This window comes from Apostichopus japonicus, chromosome 7 (genome assembly GCF_037975245.1).
Source record: "Apostichopus japonicus isolate 1M-3 chromosome 7, ASM3797524v1, whole genome shotgun sequence".
Taxonomy (NCBI): domain Eukaryota; kingdom Metazoa; phylum Echinodermata; class Holothuroidea; order Aspidochirotida; family Stichopodidae; genus Apostichopus; species Apostichopus japonicus.
Genome location: NC_092567.1, coordinates 24476829 through 24500468, shown reverse-complemented (window position 1 = coordinate 24500468; position 23640 = coordinate 24476829). Strand labels below are relative to the sequence as shown.

General features: G+C 33.8%; 1 protein-coding gene and 1 pseudogene across 4 annotated transcripts in view; both read left to right on the top strand.

Moving 5' to 3' along the window:
- Window positions 1–23640, top strand: part of LOC139969834 (paired box protein Pax-6-like) — a 145705-nt gene that overhangs the window by 34060 nt on the left and 88005 nt on the right. For all 4 annotated transcript variants that reach the window (XM_071975141.1, XM_071975139.1, XM_071975140.1 and 1 more), the window contains one exon: window positions 18923–19022. In XM_071975141.1, coding sequence (XP_071831242.1) covers window positions 19010–19022 — 13 coding nt within the window. In that variant the 5' untranslated portion in view covers window positions 18923–19009. The remainder of the gene's footprint in view (window positions 1–18922; window positions 19023–23640) is intronic.
- On the top strand, window positions 17556–17654 carry LOC139970350 (U2 spliceosomal RNA; annotated as a pseudogene).

The following is a 23640-nucleotide window of genomic DNA, read 5'->3' as shown; positions in this document are numbered from 1 at the left end:
CCTTATAGCAGAGTTCCAACTTAACCTTATGAACATTTGGAGTTCGCAATAAATAAATGAAGCACAAAGTTTAATGTAGAGAAATTAAGACTGCAAGCAAGTCGTGGAGAAAAACAAAACAGTTTCAGTCATTGTAAATCTCTCACCTTGGCTTGCAGCCAAGTTCACTTTTGGTACAAAAAAAAATCGTATCGACTGCAAAAAAACGAAAGAACAGGAATTGACTTAAGTTTCACCAGGATGTTTAGAATGTGTCACACTTTCTTCGGCTGACAGCACAATTAAACATCGAGTATTATTTTAATGGTCTGATAGGAACTGATTTATCAAATCCCCATTTTGCGAAGTATATCTATCTATCTATACATATATGGTAAATTTTGAAATATTTCACAACCAATCAGGACGTCTGTTTGAAAGTAATTTTTATTTTATTTTATAAGAACATCTAACCTGATAATTCTCCATTTTCTGAAGAAAAAAAAAACGTCACATCATTCTTCTTCAAGAATCTCAAAAAACTGCAAAAGTCACATCATATAAGACCTTAATTAAAATATAAGGGTAATATTCCAGTTTAAACAGGGAATGGTTGAGGACCCTGAAGATAAACCATTACAACATATATACAACCGTTGTACGTATAGCCTATGATAAATATCGTTATTACACTTTCAATTTATAAACATGTCTTCTGTATTTTTGTCGTTGTTTAAAATGATTCTGTTCGTTCGAAAAAGGAAATACATAAAATGATGAAACGGTTCATTTTCAAAACATGGAACTTCGTTTAAGCTGCTTACCTGACGAACCATGAAAAATGAGGTTTCACCAAGCGAATTTTGCCAAATTTAGCGTTTAACTTTATGAAAAAATTAATGATCGAAATTATCCAAAAATGTATCCACTGAAGACAGATTTCATTCATGTATTCTGTTATGCCACGCCTCTTGATTTAAACAAGCCAATGAGAGAACGCGTTGTTCATGCATATTCAGTACCAACGAACGCTCTCCTTGCTTGTAGAAACAGCTGATCGTCGAGGTGACTAGCAGACTAATAACAGTAGTACGACGTGTGCAAAACCTAGCCAATGGTCACGCATAATACTACAAATGGCATCGCAGACCTTATTTCGATAGGTCGTAAAAACAATGAACGAAATCAAAACTGAGTCGAACTAATTGACCAAAAGTAAGCTCATTTCCGCAATGACGTCTGTTTGCTTTTATTGTGAGCATTACTACATGTTATTGTATTTTCATGAAAATGCATGAATATTGTAAACTTAGGATTATGGCTAATCGAAAATTCAGAATTTGAATATGAGTTATCATTTGCCGCAAAATATTGTCACGATGTCAAGAGACCCAATGTACGTTCAAACAATACGTACGTCAAAGTTTGATAATACATTTTGAATTGCAAATTTATAGAGGTTATAACTTGAAGACTTGAACAAGTTCACTAAACCAAAAGAAAAACAAAACGCGCGAACGTCCTTTAAATATCTCAACAAATTTGCTTAAACTATTATATCTGTTAAAATAACACAACGATGTACTTATAGATAGTGGATAATATGTTGACACGACCCTGTCTAACGCCCCCCCCCCTACCCAGTCAAGTGCGAGGAGTCCGGGGTGAGGGGGGGGCTGTGGGAGGCAAATAGTGTATTTTATCTAAAGGATGCGGTACTGTGTAAACTAGAGATTAGGCCATTCATCCCAATAGCTTGTTATCGGGTAACTATAGACTCGACCTTTCATACTGATGCTACTACACTGATGTGAAACGAAGACGGCTTCGTTATTCACATAATTATTGCACTCACAATAAAGAAAACCTACTAACTAAATAATTAATTCATATTTTTCAAAATTCTTTGACCACTTGACCACTAAATATACTGAATAAACAGTCCGCTGACAAAATTGCTTGATCGTTCCATTTGGCAAAGTTTGATTCAAAAGAATAATTATCTTTTAAGTGATTCTTATAGTTGTCACTTTCTTATGACAGGTCACCAAAGTTTGAAAGTTCCGGGTTTTTTTTCTGTGTGTGCGGTGTAAGGGCGGGGGGGGGGGGGGAACCTTTGGGAAAAAACAGCACGGATGATAAATTTTCAAATATAAATATGAAAAAAATTAGATTTATATTGTCAAAAGAAAAAGTTACAAAGGTTAGTGGTTATATCAAACTTCTAAACTTGTTCTACAAATAAATATGAAGAAAAATTATATTGCCAAAGGAAAAAGTGACAAAGGTTATTGGTTATATGAAACTTCTAAACTTGTTCTAAACTGGAAAAACGGGACAAAATGTATCGACTATTTGATACGTGAATGCTTCGTAAATATGCTTTATATATTTAAATAATCATATTTGAGAGAAAGTTTCATCGCAAGACTAAACGTTTCATCATAATATACCCAAACCAATAAATCCATATAAATTACCTAGCATTACTGTTACAAAAGGAATAAACATAACACAGAAGTCATTGAGTTCTCGTGAAAATACATGCCAGACACGTTTTAGCTTGAAAAGTTGTGAAGCATTATAGTATTCTATATAGAGACAGGATAATACTATATAATATATCAGACATCTTTTACAAGAAGGAAGAAGGGCAAAAAATGTGTAACCAAAACTTCAGCTGATGAAACATAAGTGTTATATACATATATATATATATATATATATATATATATATATATATATATATATATATATATATATTTATATATATATATATATATATATATATATATATATTTATATATTTACATATATTTATATATTTATATATATATTTATATATATATATATTTATATATATATATATATTCAGCTGATGAAACATAAGTGTTATATATATATATATATATAAATATATATATATATATATCTACATATATATATATATATATATATATATATCTGTTTGCGGTTTGTGACGCAAACATTATTTCCTTTGGTGTTGAATGTGATCTGTTCATCTCTTGTCTTCATGAAAACCCTTTTATTTCTTCTTCTTCTTAATTGACGTCTTGTTAGATTTGACTGTATATTTTGGCTAATTTCTTCCCCTGAAGATACAATCCAATTATTGTTTAACACTCGCTCTTGTTACGACATCGGATACTGTATTGTAGAACACGACAAACGTTTTTTTTTATAAATTCAAAAATAAAAGAGAGAGGAGAGAAGAGAAAAAGCTTCCATCTCTTTTACTTATATTCCAGGGAACCCCCTAAAAGAAGCTCCCTTATGTACCCTCTAACCTTAATAGCTTTTATCCCCTCGAAAAATCAACTGCTTCGTTACGTTAATGTGAGGATTTTAACCAAATATGGCGAATTTAGCCCAAACAGTTTGTAACAATTTGAGGCGTATTCTAGCGAAAAATTACGCCCGGCGGGCCCCGGTTAAAACCGCGGCTGGGAACCGACAGATAAAAAAGTTTTTTAGCGTTTTGACAATAATATGAGACTTTTCACCAATAATTTTCCCAAAAGGAAAAAAAAACCCTGCCTGGTGTTGTCGCGTGTGATGTATAGTTGTCGATGGCATTCTGATATTGAAAGTAAAATTAATTGATGAAAACTATTGAATTGAAACAAAAAGGGATAAGCCTCTGGCCGTGTATAATTAGAAGCAACGACCATTTTTTTTCTTTTTTTTTTTGGAACTGCGAAAGTTACTTTCAATTCTTTTGAAAGAGAGGGGGAGAGAGAGAATAAAAAAACACCAGCTATTCAGCTAAGTAGCCAGTCGTTGTAATATTAGTCAAAGTTAAGTAATAAGTTACATTCTGTACCGAAAAAACCGAAATCATAATAATAATAAGAAAAAGCTCGACTGTTACATATTATTACTCCTCGAGGATATTATTCGAAGGGATTTTTAAGCCCATGTTTGTTGTGTTTAAACGGAAGTTGTTTAAGAATGGAGACAATTGGCCTGCTCATGAAATTGATCAAGGGTAGTGTCGGGTTTGTTAAATCATTTGCCTCCAGAAATAGTTTGTGATGAGAATAATATATATAAGCCTGTTTTTGTCGAACAAAAGTCGGACTACGCGAGGATAAATTTCTTGAGACTATATTTGGTAACAAATTAAACAAATCAAAAGTATAACTGTAAGAAGAAAAAGATTGAAGCATCATGTTGCAGGTACTTTTTCGCAAATAATCTGAAGTTATTAGATTTTACCAAGAAATTAAGACATAAGTATTAAGAAGAGGCAGATGTTCGTTTGTGCCGGTGCTTCATGAAATCCGTCAACAAATTATATTGTGACACATTTACAAAGAAGAAAGTTGTGCTTTATGTTCTTTGAGTGATTAAAACGATGTCTACTCACCGTTGATTACATTCTTTCATTCAGTTATACTAAAATAACCTCAAAATGTCACAATATATCCTTTCATAATTCTAACGTTCTGCGCATGCGCAGAGTGAATTAGTACCTGAAACAACCCACATACAAGCCAAAAAGGGGAAGGGAGGCGGAGGGATGGGAGAGGGGAGGGAAGGGGAAGGGAGGGGAGGGAAGGGAGAGGGGGTGTCCGTTATCGTAGTCTTGCAAACTGTTCATGTTCTCCTACTCGCCCACACGTACACAATATCAGAGCAGTTAGATAATTAAGTATATAGAGGGCAGTGTAAGACTGAGTACTCGTTCTCTGAGTACTCATTCTCTCGCTTTTAGCCTTGTACTTATTGCACTTGTACTGGTACACTAGTTGTAGCACATTCACTCGTATCATGAAAGTATCACCCTGACAGGGTATTGTGTGCACTACAGTTCTAGTATACGCCAGAATGTTTCAAAATTGACCGAATCACTCCAAATTTCATGACAAATGGAATTTCATTAATTTTGAATTTAGGTAGGCTTCATCATTTACGATTTTACTTCCTGGTTTTTGAGGAACGCGGCAGTTACACAAGTATGTGCATTGTACTGCTAGTACAAACGAGGTCACGTGGTTCGCGTTAGTGTTTATGTCACCTGACCTGACATGCGCAGTTCGAATCATGATGTGTTTTTCTTTTTTTATTCATTGAAAATTGAAATGTCGCCTTTGATTAGTTGTCCTTTCTTTAACGTCACAACATATTATGACCTCAGTGGTCACGTGGTTGTAACTGCAAAACCATTCAATATCTACATGGTGACGTCACACCTATTCAACAACTTTTGCAGTTTATAAATATCATATTGAACCATTAAAACGAATAATTCCAAACAAACTTGAAGTGAACAATGCGAGGATAAAAGTAGTTAAGAATAGAGGACGCTATTGCACTTGAATTTGCGTTCGTCTTATCTTCCTCTCAAAATGTGGGAGGAGTCCTTCTTGCCATTTTCCCACGTGATTGATAACACAAACTTAAAACTGAATAGCAGTTAAGCAGCGTCTCCGAGATAAAGTGTGTACATATTTCGACAAGGCTAAAGTGTGACGGTTTCGGGAAAACTGTTCGACTAATTGAGGATGGTAAAAAAAATATATTGATGGTTAATTTACGCAATTTAAATTTGCTCTTGTTTATCAGTAGCTTTCAATAAATGTCTACAGCCTTAATATTACGAAAACACACTTCCACTTTAAGTGACAATAAAAAAAAGATGATCACAGTTTGAAAAATTAATCAATACGATTAAAGTAACAGTACTGTAAGTCTTTGTTGCCATGGGAAATAAACAAAGCAACAAGTCAATTTGAATTTAAGTCGGTAATTTGTGAGTTCATTTTGCATTTTCCCTACCTGTATAGCACCTTGACATCTGTATATTTGATTTGAGATACATTTAAAGACAATCTGTTGCTACTTTGGCGTGTTTAACTCCAAAAATGACAAATTTGGCAACTTTTTTTTGGGGGGGGGGGAGGGGTGGATGTGCAGGAGGGAGAGCTTTGTAATGGCCCTAACAAGAGAAAAAATAGTTGATAATTGATAATGTCCCCGAACGAACATTAACGTCAACCATTATATTTTGTTCATTCCGACTCATTGAAGGGTGCATGTAGACCTACGCGTCGTTAAAAACAATAGGATTTTTTTTTTTTTTATCATTTTTCACTTCATAATGTTCTAACTAGGAGATACCCGACCACATAAATCCTGCCAATATGTACACCCCAGTTCAATTGTCATTAAACTTACAGCAAATTAGTATTTCGCGTTTTTTTTCACCCGATTTGGTAGACAATTTTGCCCGGTTGCATCACAGAAAATAAAAGTGGCCACCTAGTTATCTTTGTCCATCAGAACTTGTAAAAGTTCCCAATGGATAAACAATGCATGACAAACTTTTCCATTAACATTTGCATCCTAATCTCTGCTTCAAAATAGAGATATATGAATATCTTACACCGACGATTTGCAAATTTGATAGTTTTGAAAGGTCAAAACGCAGATTGACAACTAGAGGGAAGTGAAATATGATGTTATCAATGTGTATGACTATATATGATATCATACTTGTGTGCTTTCAAGTTCACATAGGGAAAAAAATACCTGTGACATTTTCCAGTTTTGTTCTACTTTCGTCCTTCAAAAAATTAATTGACCAGTAAACTATCCTTTCAATCTATTTAGTTTTCATCCTTTTTCTTTTGTTTTGTGAGATATCTTTTTTTTTAATTTTGACAATTTCATTACCTTAGTTGGAGCAAAAAGACGACAAACCCCAAAAAATAAAAAATAAAATAAAAAAGTAAAAATTGTGACTAATTTTATATTGATCTGGTTATGATGTATTTAACTTCTTTTTGTCCGACAAGATTAATGGAAAAATTAGAACACATACGCACAACCTCAAACATGAAAAGAAACCATGCGTCATCTTATTTTACGAAGTTTTCCTTCAAGACTGAGGCGATATTTGTCACGTGGGTACCCCCCTCATCAGCACTCCCCCGTTTTATTATCTCTAGCCAAGATCGCTGGTCCCTAAAGAGTAGCAAAAATCTATAGCCTAATAAATCCTTATTTTTTAACGTTGTTAATACAAGTTGAAGGACAATTTCTGTTACATGCGGTAAAGTCATCATTTGGATAAGGCATTCTCATTTTGTTTTAACCCTTTCTTTCATTTTCTTCTTATTTCCTATTTTTTTTTTCTTTTTTGGCTTGTTTTCTCTCTCTCTTTTTCTTTCTTTTTGTAGCATTGGCTTCCTTTCTCTTTCACCATGTAAGCCTTTATTCCTATTGTCACGCAATTAAGCTTTTAAACTTGTCCATTGGCTTTTTGAAATCTTTCAAAGCGGAATCGATAACAAGGACCTAAAAAAGTGAATGTCATTTGCTAGTTACATATACACGAGGAAATAAAGCCACCATTTTAACGATATTTTAGCACCGTCGAGTTGTGTTTCAAGTGCTTAAAATCTTTTTTCCGAAGAAGATCCTCCCGGCAAATTTAGTTAAAACTTTCCCGAGTCAGACTTTGACGCCGGCAGGAAGAAAGGGAGATAAAAAGTGAGAGAGAGAGAGATAGATAGAGAAAGAAAGAAATAAAGAAAGGAAAGAAAGAATAGGGAAATTAAGGAGATAGGAAAAAGAAGTATTTTTTAAGAAAGAAAATAAACAGGAGAAACTAATAATGGTCTTTACCTGCATTTGTTTTTATGTGTGTATTTTTTTTTTACCAAACAGTCCTATTGTATATTCAGAATAAAGTGGAGTAAGGGGATCGTTTATTACTTCTGTGCGTTCACCCACCCGTTAAATTCTTCTTTTTTTTTCCTTCTTTTTTTTTGGGTTGCTTCGGCGATGTTAAACTTGAAGCACCGTTGAGACTCTTTCTGGTTGGTTCCAAAATTAGCATTCTACAAGCAATGGATTCGCGTGGAAAAGATTTAGTGAGCCAAGAAAACATTAAGATAGTTCGATTACCAACGCTCGTTACGTTCTCTGTGACTTTAAACTTCCAAGTAAGAGCGGACAAGCGTATAATTTTTACCCTCATGCGCATAATTTGCCCTTAGACCTCGCTATCAGCAGAAATCTTTGATGCAGATGATCGGGAGTTAATCAAGCTTGTTGCATGCGTTGTAAAAAGAGAGAGAGAGAAGGAAAAAATGGAAGTTGATCAACAACGTACGAACAAATTACGTACTGAGAGATTGGAGGAGGTTTAACCTCTCTCTTCTAATCTGACTATTTCCTTGGGTGATGTTTAACACGGGTTACCAACATTCCCCGGAAGCTATTGTGTTTTCGAACCATATGGAAAGATAAATGTCAACGTATATATTTATCTATCCCTGGTGATATTATGTAATTATTTTTTGTATTATTTTGAATTATTGAGGTAAAATACCATAAAATGATACTTTACTGCGAGTTTATTTCTGTATTTCCCTTCATTTAACATTCAGTTGCTCTTTGTTTTTACACAAAGAAAGATTTTAACGATATATAATGTTAGTTTGTTCCCACACCCCCCCCCCCACCCGCCCCTCCCCTTTTTTGTTTTGCTTTATTAACATTGTAAGCAAGGCCACCATAAGAAGGTACGAATAATTTTAAAATCTGTAAAGTGTGATAATTTTTCTTAAAAAGGTGTTGAATTCAAAAATATGTAACTAGGGGGTAGTTTTTATTGTGTGCTGGGCTTATTAGAGGTTGAGCTGAGAATGAAAGGGGGCTATTTAATTTTAAGCTCACTAAATTATGCCCATAACTTTTCCACATTATTCAAATTTAGAGTGTCTTGGGGAAATAGGAGAGACATTAACACTTAAATCTTTATACGGTTCGTTTATATTTTATATATATATATATATATATATATGCTTTTGTGAATGATGTCATTGGATATTTACGAAGCTAAATTTAGCTATATAACGTTAATGTTATGTTTTTAATAACGTACCGAAATAAGCCCACAAAATTATCATCGTTTTCAATTTACCATCAAAATAGAAAAAAATCTACAAATTTTAAAAAATTTTAAAACTGACAAAAAACATTTTTTTTTCACTTCTAATCCACTTCTGTTTACAATACCAAATTTTAATGTTCAACCATTTTTTAAATTTATTAATGTTATGTATATTGATTTGCTCTTCTATACACTGAAGTTTGTTTTTTTTTGTGTGGCCGAATTGCATCTTTTATGATGCAAGTTTCTGTTGAATTGAGTATATATAAATATGTTTTCAGTTAATTCCTTACCTTCCGATTCACAGTCGAGATTGTTACCACCTGATAGGCTGATTCTGTCAAAATTCAACCAACCACAAAAAAAAAAGTGTTAAATTACTTTACAATCTCATCTTCAGTGCGATGTTTGCTGTTATTGTGTATTGTTATATATAGGTGTCCGTATGTCTCCATATTGATGAGTTCTCAACCACATTTCCCCAAATACGCGAAATATTCTCATGAACAGTGTTGAATTTTTAATGATCATTTTTTGGTGTATTTCTATGATTGTGGTTAAACGGTATCATTAGAGACTCAATTACTGGGAACCCAGTAGGTTTAATCCCAGGGAGATTCCAAACCCTTGGTATATATATAGAGAGGAGGATTTCCGACCGGCGCTTAAGCCATTTATAATTAGAATAAAAGAAAATTTGGCTACGTAAAATTCTGTCACAAAAGGCATAGACAAGTTACCAAGCTTTATTATTTTCTTTAAATTGCTCTGTTTTCATTTTTTTTTTTGTATATGAAGGTGTTTCTGTATATGGTATACTATTGGTGAGAAATAATTTGGACTAAGGTTTTAAAATTCGTTGGCTCTTTATAGCAGGTGAATGAACTGTATATCAACTTAGCTTCTTAAGACCTATATTAAAATATATTTTATGGATTTGGAAAAGGTGTTTTTTTTTTACTATTATTATAATTTGTATAACCTTTTAATGTTACCTATGAAAAACTATATTTATCAGTGTATAGAACAATTTAATGAGCCTATAATATTTGAGATTTCTTCTATAAATTTATGTTTGCAATTTGAAAAACAAAATAGTAAAATACAAATAGGCCTATATTTAGTCTCTCTATAAACAGAAAATCAAAGCGTTTACATATTATTATGCTGTATGTACTAAGTTAATGTGTCATGTACAATTATTATTGTAAATTAATAATTAATGAATATAATAACAATAAGTAGAGGAACTTAAAAAAATAATTATTCTATACAACAGCAACAACAAGAGACAAACAGACAGTGAAACTACAAACATTTTGCTGCTTATTTTATTAAAATTATCAGCAAAAAAAAAAACGATTATAATCTTTGTTTGTAAGAGATGATGTATCCTCAACATCAGTTTAATGGTATATGGTATACAGGCCCATAGCCAGACTTAAACTTTGTGTGTGTGTGTGGGTGGGGGTGGGGGTGGGGGGTGTTCAAATGTTGAATGATGCCCCTCCCTGGGGAGGTGTGTAACCAGAGGGGTAACACCTCCCCATTAAGAAATATATGTTTTGGGGTATATAAGAGTGCTTGAATGAAATTATATAGGGGTTCCTATAATTTCCATAATTTTAACTATACATTTGTGTGGTATCAAGTTTTCATTTTTAGCGTGCATTATTAGATACAAGTGTGGGGGTATGTGGGAGGGAGGGAGGGGGTTGGGGGGTCCACGGGGATGTATTGGCTATATATCTTACCCTTCAACACAATCAAATAAAGTTAATACATTTATTTCTTTGCAAGTCTTTATAACTTTCGTCTCATTCCCGCGCAGGAATTGTCAATGTTATTATTCGCTTTGTCAAAAGGATGCATGGAATACACATAGACGCACGCGGAAGCAAACGTTACAAAGCACAACATGATAAGCATCTCTGTTCCATATCCAACAAAGCAATGTACACGCATGCGTGAGCAATTTTGGGCTAAAACATTTTAAAATAATAACGGTGTGAAAGTGTACAACTCTTGACAATTCTATAGTAAAATGCTTCAAGAGAAAAGGGAACAGAACACAATAATGTTTCGATCGTTTTTTTTTTGTGTTTTTCATTTTATTTTAAATGTTTTCCATTGAGATGAGTTTCCATAACATTTGTTATGATGTCCCAAATTGAAATCAAGAAAATCAAAATTAGAAATGAAACAAAAACAAAGTTGTGAACTGTAAAATATTTTAGAACAAACATCCAACACAAACCTCAATTCATGAAGTGTATATATATATATATATATATATATATATATATATATATATATATATATATATATATATATATATATATAATTCATTTCAATATGATAACCTCACGAAAACACAAAATAATTGTTTTTTTGTCAACGTAATCTATATTTCATATGAGTTTCCTCATTTTTCGTTATGTTAATTCCAAAATAATTAGTGGGAAATTTAATATGAAATAAAAACAGTCTAACTGTAAAACCAAAAAATATATAATGATAATTATGATAATAATAATAATAAATTTAAAAAAAATACTAAGCAGTCATCCAGCATGAACATCAGTATACATGATTCATATATTGTTTCAATCATGTCAATTACTTAACCTCACAAAACTTAATCTTTATTATCGATTTTTTCTTGTCTTTTACTACTTAGGTCTAAAATGATTTTCTTGAAAGTCGTACAAAGACCGGTCGTCCGTAATTATCATTATTTTTTTTTCGTTCTCTTCGTCTAGCACTCTATAGCTGGTTGGTCTATTTAGTGTGATATTTTCTAATTTCGTCTGAGATTGATCGTCGCGGTGGTACAATATTATTATGATTTTCCCTTTCGCTGTGTGTCCGTCTTCTAGCCCTAAGGTTCTTCTCATCACCTTTCTTAATGGTTACCCTCAACCTTACAATTTTAAATCCTTAGTCAGTGTGATCTTTGTTTAAAGAGATATGTGGTTGAATTTTACCGTATTTCAGGCTACCTGTTTGCTAACGCCCTCCCGCCCCCCCTTTTTTTTTTTCATTCTCCTAATTTTGGTTTGCGTTCGGTCGTATGAATTTTGCGCTAATTTCACTGAACCATGAGATAAGTGCATATTCCTCCCTCGAGTCAACTAAGGATCTAGTTTGTACTTTTGTAATCAAATTCAACAAAGATGGAGCGACTGGGTATACAAAACCGACCAGCAGTAGTGTTCCACATTCATTCCCAGTCATCTTACATTGCGACTGTTATTTTGTCAACATGACGATGTCGCGTATAAAGTGAGATATCACGAATCCTTTCGAAAGGGATATAGGTACTACAAATATATGATCTGCAGGGTTAAAGGTTTATGAGCGGTCTACTTACATGGACTGTGTTGTACCTGGATAATTCAGGTGAACATTAACTTTTGGCTAAATCTAAGAGGAATATATGGCAAGCATTTGGTATAATTTGCATTCAATTCCTATATGTATCATTTTCGAGATAACAATATTTTAAGTTGACAAGATTTGTGCCATCAATATATACTGAAAGCAAACCAGTATGTGTGTTTGTGATGTCATAGATGCACACTGACAAATTTGCATATCAAATGTGCATTATCCTGGACACTTACAAAGAGTTAACTTTCACCATTTGGGGGTGGGGGAGGGGGTTAACATAAATAACGCAGTACTGTAATCAAGAATACAGAAAGTTTAAACATCAATACATTAGGTTAGCACATGTTGAGAACGACTTTAGCAGATTCCCATCCATGTGAAACCATTAATCTTTGATACGAAATATTGTTTAAAGTTCAGATCATTTCACAGAGATTCCGTTTGTACGGCCAAAAAATGAACTTAATATATCATAGCAATAGCCGACCTGTATACGTGTATTTGAATGTGTATATGTATTGGTGACTATACCACATATGCACACTGTACCGTAATGATCTGTGCCCTGTGTATCGATTTGTATTCCGAATCTAACATTTCTTTAACCACAAACAAGTATAGTATGCTGGACGATCCGATGACGATAGAATTCGTGTTTGTCAACACCAGAAATAATTTTTCTGTAATATTTCCCTTTTTTTTTTTGGTCGTACATACTTCTTTAAAACTCTGGCAGAAACCAAAACGTCACTGTTAGCGGTTTACGGCCGCGCATCTCAACGGCTGCCCTGGGCAACGTAAGTTTTCGCGGACGGGGTCTGTGACTAACCCTGTAGGCCACGCATCAATATTTCACGATGAAAAGTAGGCATCAAAATAAAGAGGGGAAAAGGGATGGCTGAAAATGCCCAGACAAAAAATCGCTCCATTAATTGTGATGTTAGGAAAATTGTCAGATAATGGGCAGCAGCAGCAGCAGAGAGCGAAATACGGCATCTTGTTATATAGAACACCGTGCTGAGGTATTGTTAGTATCTATGTTGAAGATAGCAGACAACTGTTCAAAATCCGGAATTATTAGGAGTGCAGACATTAGTATCGCGGAAACGGTCCCTGTACTGAATGTTAACTGAAGATTTCTTTAAACTCTTGAGGGAGACGCTCTTTGTTGCCAACGGTTGGTATCTGTTTATTGCTATTAATGTTTTCTTTTTATTATTATTATTAGTAATATTATTATTATGTTATTAATATTATTATGTTATTAATATTATTATTGTTATTACTATTATTACTATAACAGTGTTAAATAATTTTAGTTGTCGTAGGTTTGTAAACTATTAAAAGACCGAGGACAAAGATTAAGCTTTATTACGGAAACTTCGAAAAAAAGGGGACAGTTGAATCGGAGGAAAACAAAACAGAAAAACAAAATCAGAAAGAGAGAGAGTTGTTGAGAGAAAGAGACAGCTGTGAAAGTAAAAGTGACTTGATCAGCTGTCAAACATTTAAAAAAAATCAATGTTCAGCAGCGCGTGTGACTATATACAACATATGGCACACCTAAAATCATCATCTTTAGTTGTACGTATGAGAGAGATCTTTTGTGAAGAACAACTCCCTCAATAACTAAATAAACTTGCTCCGTTTGGGAGCTATCCAAGTTTAAAGTCGCGACGCAGAGCTGTCATTTTGTAAAACTCTGATGTCATTTTGTGCCACTGGGATCTAAAACCTTTTATTTATTTATTTATATATTTATTTATTTAGTTTTACTTTATTTTTACTTTTTACTTTTTTTTCTTTTTTGAGGGGGGATGGGGGGGGTCTTCATGTTTTCAAGATCTAATGTTAACAGTTCTTGATCCTGAAACTAATGTCATCACTTGATCTTATCAACAGTTGCAACATTTTACATTCAGTAAAATGCATCTCTAATACAGAAAGTTGTTTGATGATATCTAATTTAGACTTGACCAAGTCTGCCGCCTTGAATGTGAAGGAACATTCAATCTGTGATATTTCACAAATTGCATACGATTATTCTTAGCTATTTAGGGAAGTTGTTGGTAAACGTTATTTCTACTACACAGATTGGTAAAAGATGGTTAGCTTTGTGATGCACGCTCAAGTTATACTCAACAATAGAAAAGTATGTGTGTTTGTCACCGTGTGACAAATATCTGTATTTACGAGTCGTGTCAAAGGTTGCCTTAGTAAGTATGTGACGTCATAATGCCATTAGGTGGTGCAACCTTTCTCTGTCCTTTACTTTTTCTATATATAATTTCAAGGTTAAATGTAAACTATATATTGACAAATGGAACCAATTCTAGTGTAATGGTTGTTTTCCTAGGCATGTTAGGGCTATATTTAGATCCAGCATTTGCAAACTTCATCGCTATTTCAGTAACAGAATCAACATAAGAAATCCAGAAATCTAGTGAATGTTCAAACACATGTGACTCGATCGTGTCATGTTTAGACTTACTCAAGTCTTACGGGTTGATTTGTATAATGTTACAGTATAAAGACTGTGTTATTTACCAAAGAACATACACATTCTCCTGCTCTGTTCTGGGAAGTCGTTTATCAGAGTTGTTTCTTTCAAATAGACCAAAGATGATGGATTGGGTTTGCTTCTCTTTTTTTTTCTTTAATAAAAACAGTTCATGGTTAAACGAATATGGCTTCTTTTTATTTAAATTTTCTAGCCAGGCTGGTGTGTGATGGAATATTAATCCTGTAAATATTATCACTCACATGGGAAACTCTTTGACATTCTTTCCTCTATCGCACGATTGAAATATTATGAGGCTTGGGTTTGTTTCTCCTGCCATGCCGTCTAATTAGCATACTTATATATATATATATATATATATATATATATATATATATATATATATATATATATATATATATATATATATATATATATATATATGTAGTGACTCGATCCTTACTCGCATTCGTCCCTATCGACTGGTATGTTCGTACTCGGCTCCTCGGCTGCTCGGGTCACTTTGGAATTATGACATCATAGAGCCACATTTGCTTCAGTTTGTTATGCTTTTTTTTCTTGGAGTTGCAAATGCTGACTCCAAGATATTAACCTAACGATGACATCGGTTTTCCATGTCAACGAAACAACGTTAATGTATTACCTTGAAAATATGAAGAAAAAAATTAAAAGATAAATCAAACTGTTCTCAGATCCTAGTGGCATTATAAGACGTCAGAGATTTTTACCAAAATGAAAAGCATCCGACAAGACTTTTAAACTAGGATAGCTCCCAAACGGAACAAAATGTTGGATTTTTCTTTGCTGCAGTTTGAGGCGAGTTGTACATCAGTAAAGAACTCTGTCATATATACAAGCTGAAATTAATGGTTGGGTTTTAGTGTCCCCTTTAAGTTCTTAAAGTACTTGAAGCATTGTATGCATTCAGATACCAAAACAAAATTGTACTCACATTCATACTTATGTATCCTAGTTTTACTCGAGTACAACACGTCTGATATTTTAGCGATGAACTTTGAAAAAGTAATGCCACTGTCAGTGACCAAAAGAAGAAGAAGAAGAAAAAATATAATAATAATAGTAAAAATAATAGAAAAGCAAAAAGAAGGGAATCTTGACTTTGTCGACATCCTGATTAACTTGGCATAGTTTCTAACAACCCATTCAAGCATTTGGGTTGATTTTTATGTCAGCAGTGATTTGCGATTAATCATATAAGTCATACAGGAACAGACAGTTGGTATTCTAGACCAACACCAACCAAATTCAGGAAACATTCTTTGTTGGTTTTTGGAAACAGTCGCTGCTTGAGCGACCAGTCAGTAAACCTATACAAAACAAACTCTACCTCCAATGAAAACATAATCCTTGACCTTAAACAGTCCATGGGATTTGTACTTTATAAGCCGTCGTCAAAAAGGATAAGAAACAATTGCAAACAATTGCAAATGAAAAGTGAAGAAAAAGAACCCCGGATTTACATGAGTTAGTTAGTGTGTGCGTTTGTGTATTAGTCTGTGTGTGTGTGCTTGTGTAAATTAATCCAAAATAAGCATTATGGAAAACCTTCAGTCGACATGGTTGTTTACGAACACTCTTCCGGGACAAGGAGTTCCCCAGAAAGAAATCCAGAGGTATGGGCGATATACCCCCCCCCCCCTTCCCGTCTTTATTTAGCACAACCCTGCATTTAGACCGTATACCTAATTTATAGTCCAAATGTGCCACAGCATTCACCACGTGACTTCTCAGCTTTCATTTGTGTTTACTGGGAAGGCCCCTAAGGCCCCTCACACACCCATCTATGAACGACCCCACGGCTATAACAACTACTCTTTTTTTTTTATAAATCATTGATCCACCTTGGACCCTTCCGTGAAAGTTCATGCCGCAACTTAAACCAGTCGGAGTGAATTTCAGAATTCTTCCCCTTCAACTAATCAAATATGAAATGATATAAACGCCATACTGCGATCCATTTCAGTAAAATATACTCGTTATAACATCATAAACCCATCAGAAAGATTTTAAACTTGCTACAATCTTTATCACCAAATATTCAAAGCTATACATTGTATATACAAATTAATCTCTCTACATGGTTGACTGGTTTCCAAATAAATAAATAAAAAGGAGAAGTCGCAAAGTGGTGTATATATACAAAATTCATACGACCCTTTTCTTCATCTTTGTTATGCAAATTCGGCCCTTTCATTTGTTTGTTTCTGTCCCCTTCATCTCACTTTTAACCCCTCCATTTACCTGGTCCCCTCGGCGGAGAGAGTACCTACAGTGATGATAGAAACAGATCAACACAATTCTCCAAAGTTCAAGAACAATAGCTAATTAAATACCACTAACACAACTTCAGAGTACTTTCAAAATGTCTGGCTACCTTACCTTTGATCGGAAAACCACGTGACGTCTGCCAACAGATTGGTTTCACGATTATGTAAATTCACCATCCATGGTCATTAGTTTACACGAATTGTTTCCTGTATTGCTGTAAATTCAATTCGCACTAGTCTAGACCGGTGCGTAGAACGGATCAAAGATTGGGTTATTCTTAGCCTTCATCCGTAAAGTACTTTATTCTAAAAGTTTTTCCCCAAAAAATTTACCCGGTACGCGATCTCAGAGTACATATTTGTAAAGTCATTGTTTACTGTCCAAAGAAATAGCGCCACCATCCCGGCATCCCCTCTTCATAACATTTCTGCACTCTGTCAATACTTCACTACTTCTCGGTCTTTTGGCTAAGATCATGTGTAATATCTGTTCCCTTTCTAAGGGAAATGTGATACGCATTTGACGATGATCACACAGTCACATTCCCGATGCAGGGGGAGGGGGGGGGGGGGGCGTTGAGAGCGGGTCACGCGTTTGGTTGTTTGGTTTTCGTGCCCAGGTTCTTTCTTAAAGAAGTATGAATTATCTAATACTTACATACAGGGGCGGCTCAACGGGGATGTGGGTACAGTTGAGGAAGTGGTCTTCTTTTCCCTAGTCAAAAAGACACACACTTTTGTGAACTAACCTGAAAAGTTCTACTATCCATAAATGAGTGTTCATTTCTGGATTAATGAAAATTCTACTTTTTCTGTCAAGTTTGTAATTCAAAAGCTGTTTTTTTTTAAAACTATTCTTATTCAAAACGTGCTATGTTTTTGAGGGAAAAAGTTGAATACTGGAAAAAAAAAAATTGAAATGCCAAAGGATATATATTTACTGTGGTTTGTCCCGTCATATCAAATTTCTTACCACTCCAATCTTTTTCAACCAGAATCAATCAGAAAAAAATTTAAAAACAAAATCTACATAAAGCAAAATACGTTAAAAATTGGAAATTTAAACAAATAAATAAAATTGAACAAATAATTTAATTATGTATGACTAGTCATGGTTGACCCTTCCGTTCCGCATTTCATATTAACGTATAGTATATAGCTAGCGGTTCATGTGACCTTTCTAACAGAATTCATGGATAAAATCAATACAAACACACAATACAAAAAAAATACAAACACAAAATACAAACACAATACAGGAAGACCAATCATTTAGTTTCATCGTTGCTTCCTTTTACTATGAGAAGTAACTCATTTAAATCTCGCAAAAAGTACTTTGCTAAATTGCCCACATTTCCTGGCAACGTGACAACATGTTTATGCATTGCGCATGCCCGCAAATACGTCACTGTTCAATGAAATTGTCTAGAGGAAGTCACACAGGAAGCCCTCGTAGTACGAATCACTGAAATAACACCACACAGAGGATTTAGCACAAGTTTATCATATGTCTTCAGCAACACTCGAGAGATTAAACGGCTTAGCGCAAGTCCAGGAGAAAACGATAATATTTGTCTAGTGTCGAGATTATAAAGAGATCAATTGCAAAGGTATAATCTCATATTAATAATAATAACATTAATAAAACGATAATAATAATAATACTGAGCAGTTATATACTCTGACAACTCATTCAAAAATTTGTTGTAGGCAAATTTCCTTTCGAAAATAATTTCATATATTTTTTTGGTTGATTTTCTCCTTCCCTTTCAAGGGCAAGATATGACTACATTTTTTTTCTGATTTTATTTTAAGGTTTATGGTCCACATCTCAAACAGATCGTTTTAATATCATCATCATCTTTCAATTTGGAGTGAGCTTTACAGAACTGAACAAGAAAGATGCCTCACAAAGGTAAGTTTAACATCTTTGGACACATGTGAAGAAAGACATTAGCGCCCTCACTTTCTTGTGAACTTTTGGTTCCAGTAGCCTCATCTTTGCATCTTCCCTTTTTCAACTTCTCACATAATGTCAAAAGTAAGTTATTAGCACGTTGCCATTGGTCCTAATTAAAGACCTAATTTATAGTCCAAATATGCCTCAGAATGCAACATTGCACGTCTTAAAATGTTATTTCTTTACTGGAGGAGGACCCTCAGACCCCCCCCACTCCACCCCTAACCCTCCACCCCTGAATCATGTAGGAGTCTTCCTCGCATAATAAGACTCACATGAGAATCAGTAAGATGTTTATAGTCGTATATTTTCTATTTGTCTGCAACTTTTTTTTTCATTTCGATCAATCCTTGCAATATTTATAATCTATATTTATATCTTTATACTTGTGTCCTTACATCTAACTTTTAGGTGTTTGTGGATACAACCAGAGGGTGGGTGGCTTCTATCATTAGTTACACATCCGTTATATTATGCATATACAGCCAATTCAGGAAATACCAAGTCTTACATGGCCTTGTACTGTGGTACTGTATAGGTTTATTTTATCTGTTTGTTCCATTGCAAACTTTTGAAATATTTGTCTTATTTTTTTCATTCTTAATTTCTTGCCATTTTAGCGGGCTTAAAAGAAACAAGTTTGTTCCCAGGATTTATTTGTCCATTTATATTTCAGAGATTATAAAGGTACATAACTGACTGTACATAATGAAAAGAAAGAAAAATATTTTAAGGTTTTCTCTGGTTAAAATGTAAAATATTAAATCCCAAAACCGTTGTTATAATTTATCGTAATTTATTGTTTGTATATGGATTGATTTAAATTTATTTTCGATTTATAACAATTTCATTGGTTGATATAGTTATAGATGAATATTCAAAGTCGAGTGATGCTTTGATATTTGTTTTCTAAGTTATAGTTGTATACGTCGCTTTTCAGAGGCCTTAGCAATTAGATTACTTTCAGTTCAAAATGATTTTATCGCAATTTGATTTAAATCTTTCAGTTTATTCCCATATAAATTTCAAACAATTTCTAAATTGAAAGTTTAGAATAACTCAAATTTATAGAAGTAAATAAAAACGGAGGCATATATCAAAGTAAGGTCAAAGTGAGTAGAAAAAGCAAGTGTAAGAAATTAAGGTTAAAACAAAGACTCCAATACTCCAAATTGGATTAACAAAAGAAAGGGCAGCTCTATTTACAAATGAGTTTTTAAACAGACGTATTCTTAATATAGGTCTTATTGCAGGATTCATTACAATGTACTTTGCGTTATTGTACAGAGCAGTTAGCTTAGAATAAAGGGAATTGTCAATACAGTTATAAATTTATTCATTAAAATCCTTACCTTAAAATTAAAAAAAAAATGTGCTATCATTTTGTTGACTTTTCTCGTTTGTTTGATAAAACTGGTTACGTTTGCTCTTTGTGTTTCCCTAAAACAAAAATAAGAAAGATTGTGACTTTATGGAGAGAGATTGTCAAGTTTGAATGATACAACAACAAAAAGAGCTCCATTTGAATCGATAACCATTTACAAGCTAAACCTCAGTTTTTCGATGCGGCTTAGATAACATGTTCTCTGCAATTCCCTTGTTGAATTGTCCGACCAATACCTTCCAGTCGTGCGTGAACTTCGATCATACCTTAAAGAGGGGTGGGGTGGGAGGGGGGGGGGGCATTCTATCCATTTAACTTCTAAAGAAAGAGATGAAGATTTAATTTTTGCAAAAATTGTTTTATGGGAACTCAGTTCTATACTTCAACAACAATAAAGAAACAATAAAAAAAAAGTATAATACTTTGTATAAATCTTTGTAACAAGCAGCTACAGTATACAACAAGTATTAACGCTTAGGTGTACGTTAAAACCTAATTAAATTGTGTATACTCTTGGGGACGTGACATAAGCGGACATTCGCGGACATACGCCGCCAACCGGATAAGAACAGGAATATAATCCAAATATCTCAAGATTAAAGAATAAATTAAATTTATATAAAGTCATAATTTTCTTTTTAACATAGCAATAGGCACATAGGTCAAGATTTATTCCAAATTATAATTCTCTTCAGTAATTTAAGTTAAATTTTTACGTGTGATATATCTTTTTTGGGGAGGGGGTGAGGTGGGGGTTGGGATGTGGGGTCAAAAATATTGGTTGATGTCCTTCCTGGAGATCAATCTAGGGGGAGGGGTGTTCACTAGTCCCCTTTTAAGAAATCTGAATTTGGCAAAGGGGGGGGGGGGATTGTATATTCAAATCGGTGCTATAATTTCCATACATTTAACTACATTTACATAACAAAAGTGTACATTTAATTGCCAATCAGTGTATACGACTTTTTCGTGCGAAGAAAGTCTAAAAACGGTGTGTGTCCCCCCCCCCTCCCCCAACCACCCTCTCAACCATATTCCCCAATTGCTACAACCGTCTGACACAAACAACAGAGTACGTGTGCTAGATTAGATACGGAAGTTTAACCAAATAGAATGTCCCCTAATACCACCAATGGTTTAACTGTGTTTGCGTAATTAAAAGAATAGTAATAAAGAAAATATATCTTGATCAGTTATCCTTCAGGATTTCGCTGCATTTTACCTTTTTTTTCTTCTCCAAAGTAAGGCGTAGTGTAAACAAACAAACAAACAACAAAACATATTCTCTTTCCTTTCTTTTCGTACAAAATAAGACCTCATTTAAAATGACAAAGTGAAATTGTGGAGAAATTCATTATTTTCTTCCTATAAATTACATATCACATTGACAACAAACTGTTGTGTGCAGTGACTTAAATATAAAGCATCCTCTTTTTCATTAAATGAATAAGATTAAGAAGAAGACGAATAAGAAGAAGAAGAAGAATAATCAAATCCAGTTCTAATGAAAAGAAATTCATCAATTTTCGACATAGAAATAAATTAATAACACTCGAGCCAAAAGTTGTACATTTAGTTTTTTTCCTGACACGGAACGGTTAAGAGCATTAGATGGATTCCCGTGAGAGGTTTTGATCCGTTCGTTAGGTTTTATTCTTCCTTATATAGACTCTCTCTCTCTCTCTATCAACAGAATGAAAGAGGCGAGAGAGCGCGCCAATTTTACTTAAGAAAAAACACAAAATATAAACAAGACATGCAGCGCTTAAAAGATTCTTCTGTCTGAGTAATAAATATAGGCGGGAAAATTGACAAATAATTTCACTTGTTTAATGAAGCTTTTTCGTTTTACAAGAAAAGCAAAGTGCAAAGAGCTAAAAAGAAAAAAAAAAGAGGGAGGGGGGGTTTCAAATATTTTGGCAGTAAATATTTGGTTTTAGATTCCGAACAGACTATGCGGACTCGGCCCTGCCTTGTCTCAATATCGACTTATGTTTTTCAGTTAGAGCTTTCGACTTTGAGCAAACAAATTTGACTGCTTGGAAAGTTTTCAGACGATTCACTGTGGAAACAAAGATTTGTCGAAATTTCGCGCGGTTCTTTTGAGAACCACTTAATGCTTTCTTTTGTTAGAATGTTTTAGTTGGTGTTAAAAAAACAACCGAAGGCGATTTCTTTAAAAGTACTTGGTGTCGGTAAAAGATGAAAGCTGAAGAAATTAAAAGATCGCTTGCTAAATAGTTCAAATTGCCAAGAAAATTGAAAACATGAATGTCCTTTCCAAATCGGGGGTAACTCTTCTCCTTTCAATCCTTCTTCTTCTTTTTGTTGTTTATTTATTTCTTATAATGAATGTACGCCATGCAGAAACGTATATTTTGTGACAAGACTTAATTTGATTTCATGTAAGTTTTTTTTCCATTTTTATTTCATTTTATATTTTGTGCACTTTTTTCTCCGAGTAATGCTTACACATATTGACAGTGCTATAGTACTATCTACCTTATAAATAGAAATATTAATAATGTCGAATGCATCGGCGTCGTGTGATCATATACAATATCACTAAATGAAAGGCAAAATGAAGCCATGAATATTCATATCTGTTATGACGTCATAATGGTCTGTTTATGCCTGTTTCATTGATGAGTGACATAAATGTTAGACAAGTCGGTTTTTTCCTTCGCTTTTTATCGCAGTAAAAGTACGAATTCTGAAAATTGTATTACAAACATGATCACACCAAACCCAAAATAAATATAAAAAAGTACAATATAAAATGTTTATACTGAAAGGTCATTAGGGCGGTATTGAAGAACTTAGCATGCATAGTCTCCGGATGTGTGACCTGATTAATTCGCAGATGACATTGCAAGGGTCCTACCTGTACCACGCAAGATTTGTCACAGGGGTTCTACTATTAATGCGTCAGGTTGTAATGTAATATACAATTTTTAGGCAGTCAAAAGTGAACTTTATTTCAGAATACATATAATATATGTGTTCCTTATACGCCTTCTGCAGTAAAAGCAATTATTTTCGTTATAGATATATTTCCATTTTTTCTTTTCTCTCTTTCTGCCATTTCGTTTTATTTTTTTCACCGGTTTATTTTATTGCTGTGGACGTAACGGCATTTTCTAAAGATTACGAACTTGATCGCTTATTTGTGTCCTTACTATTTATTCC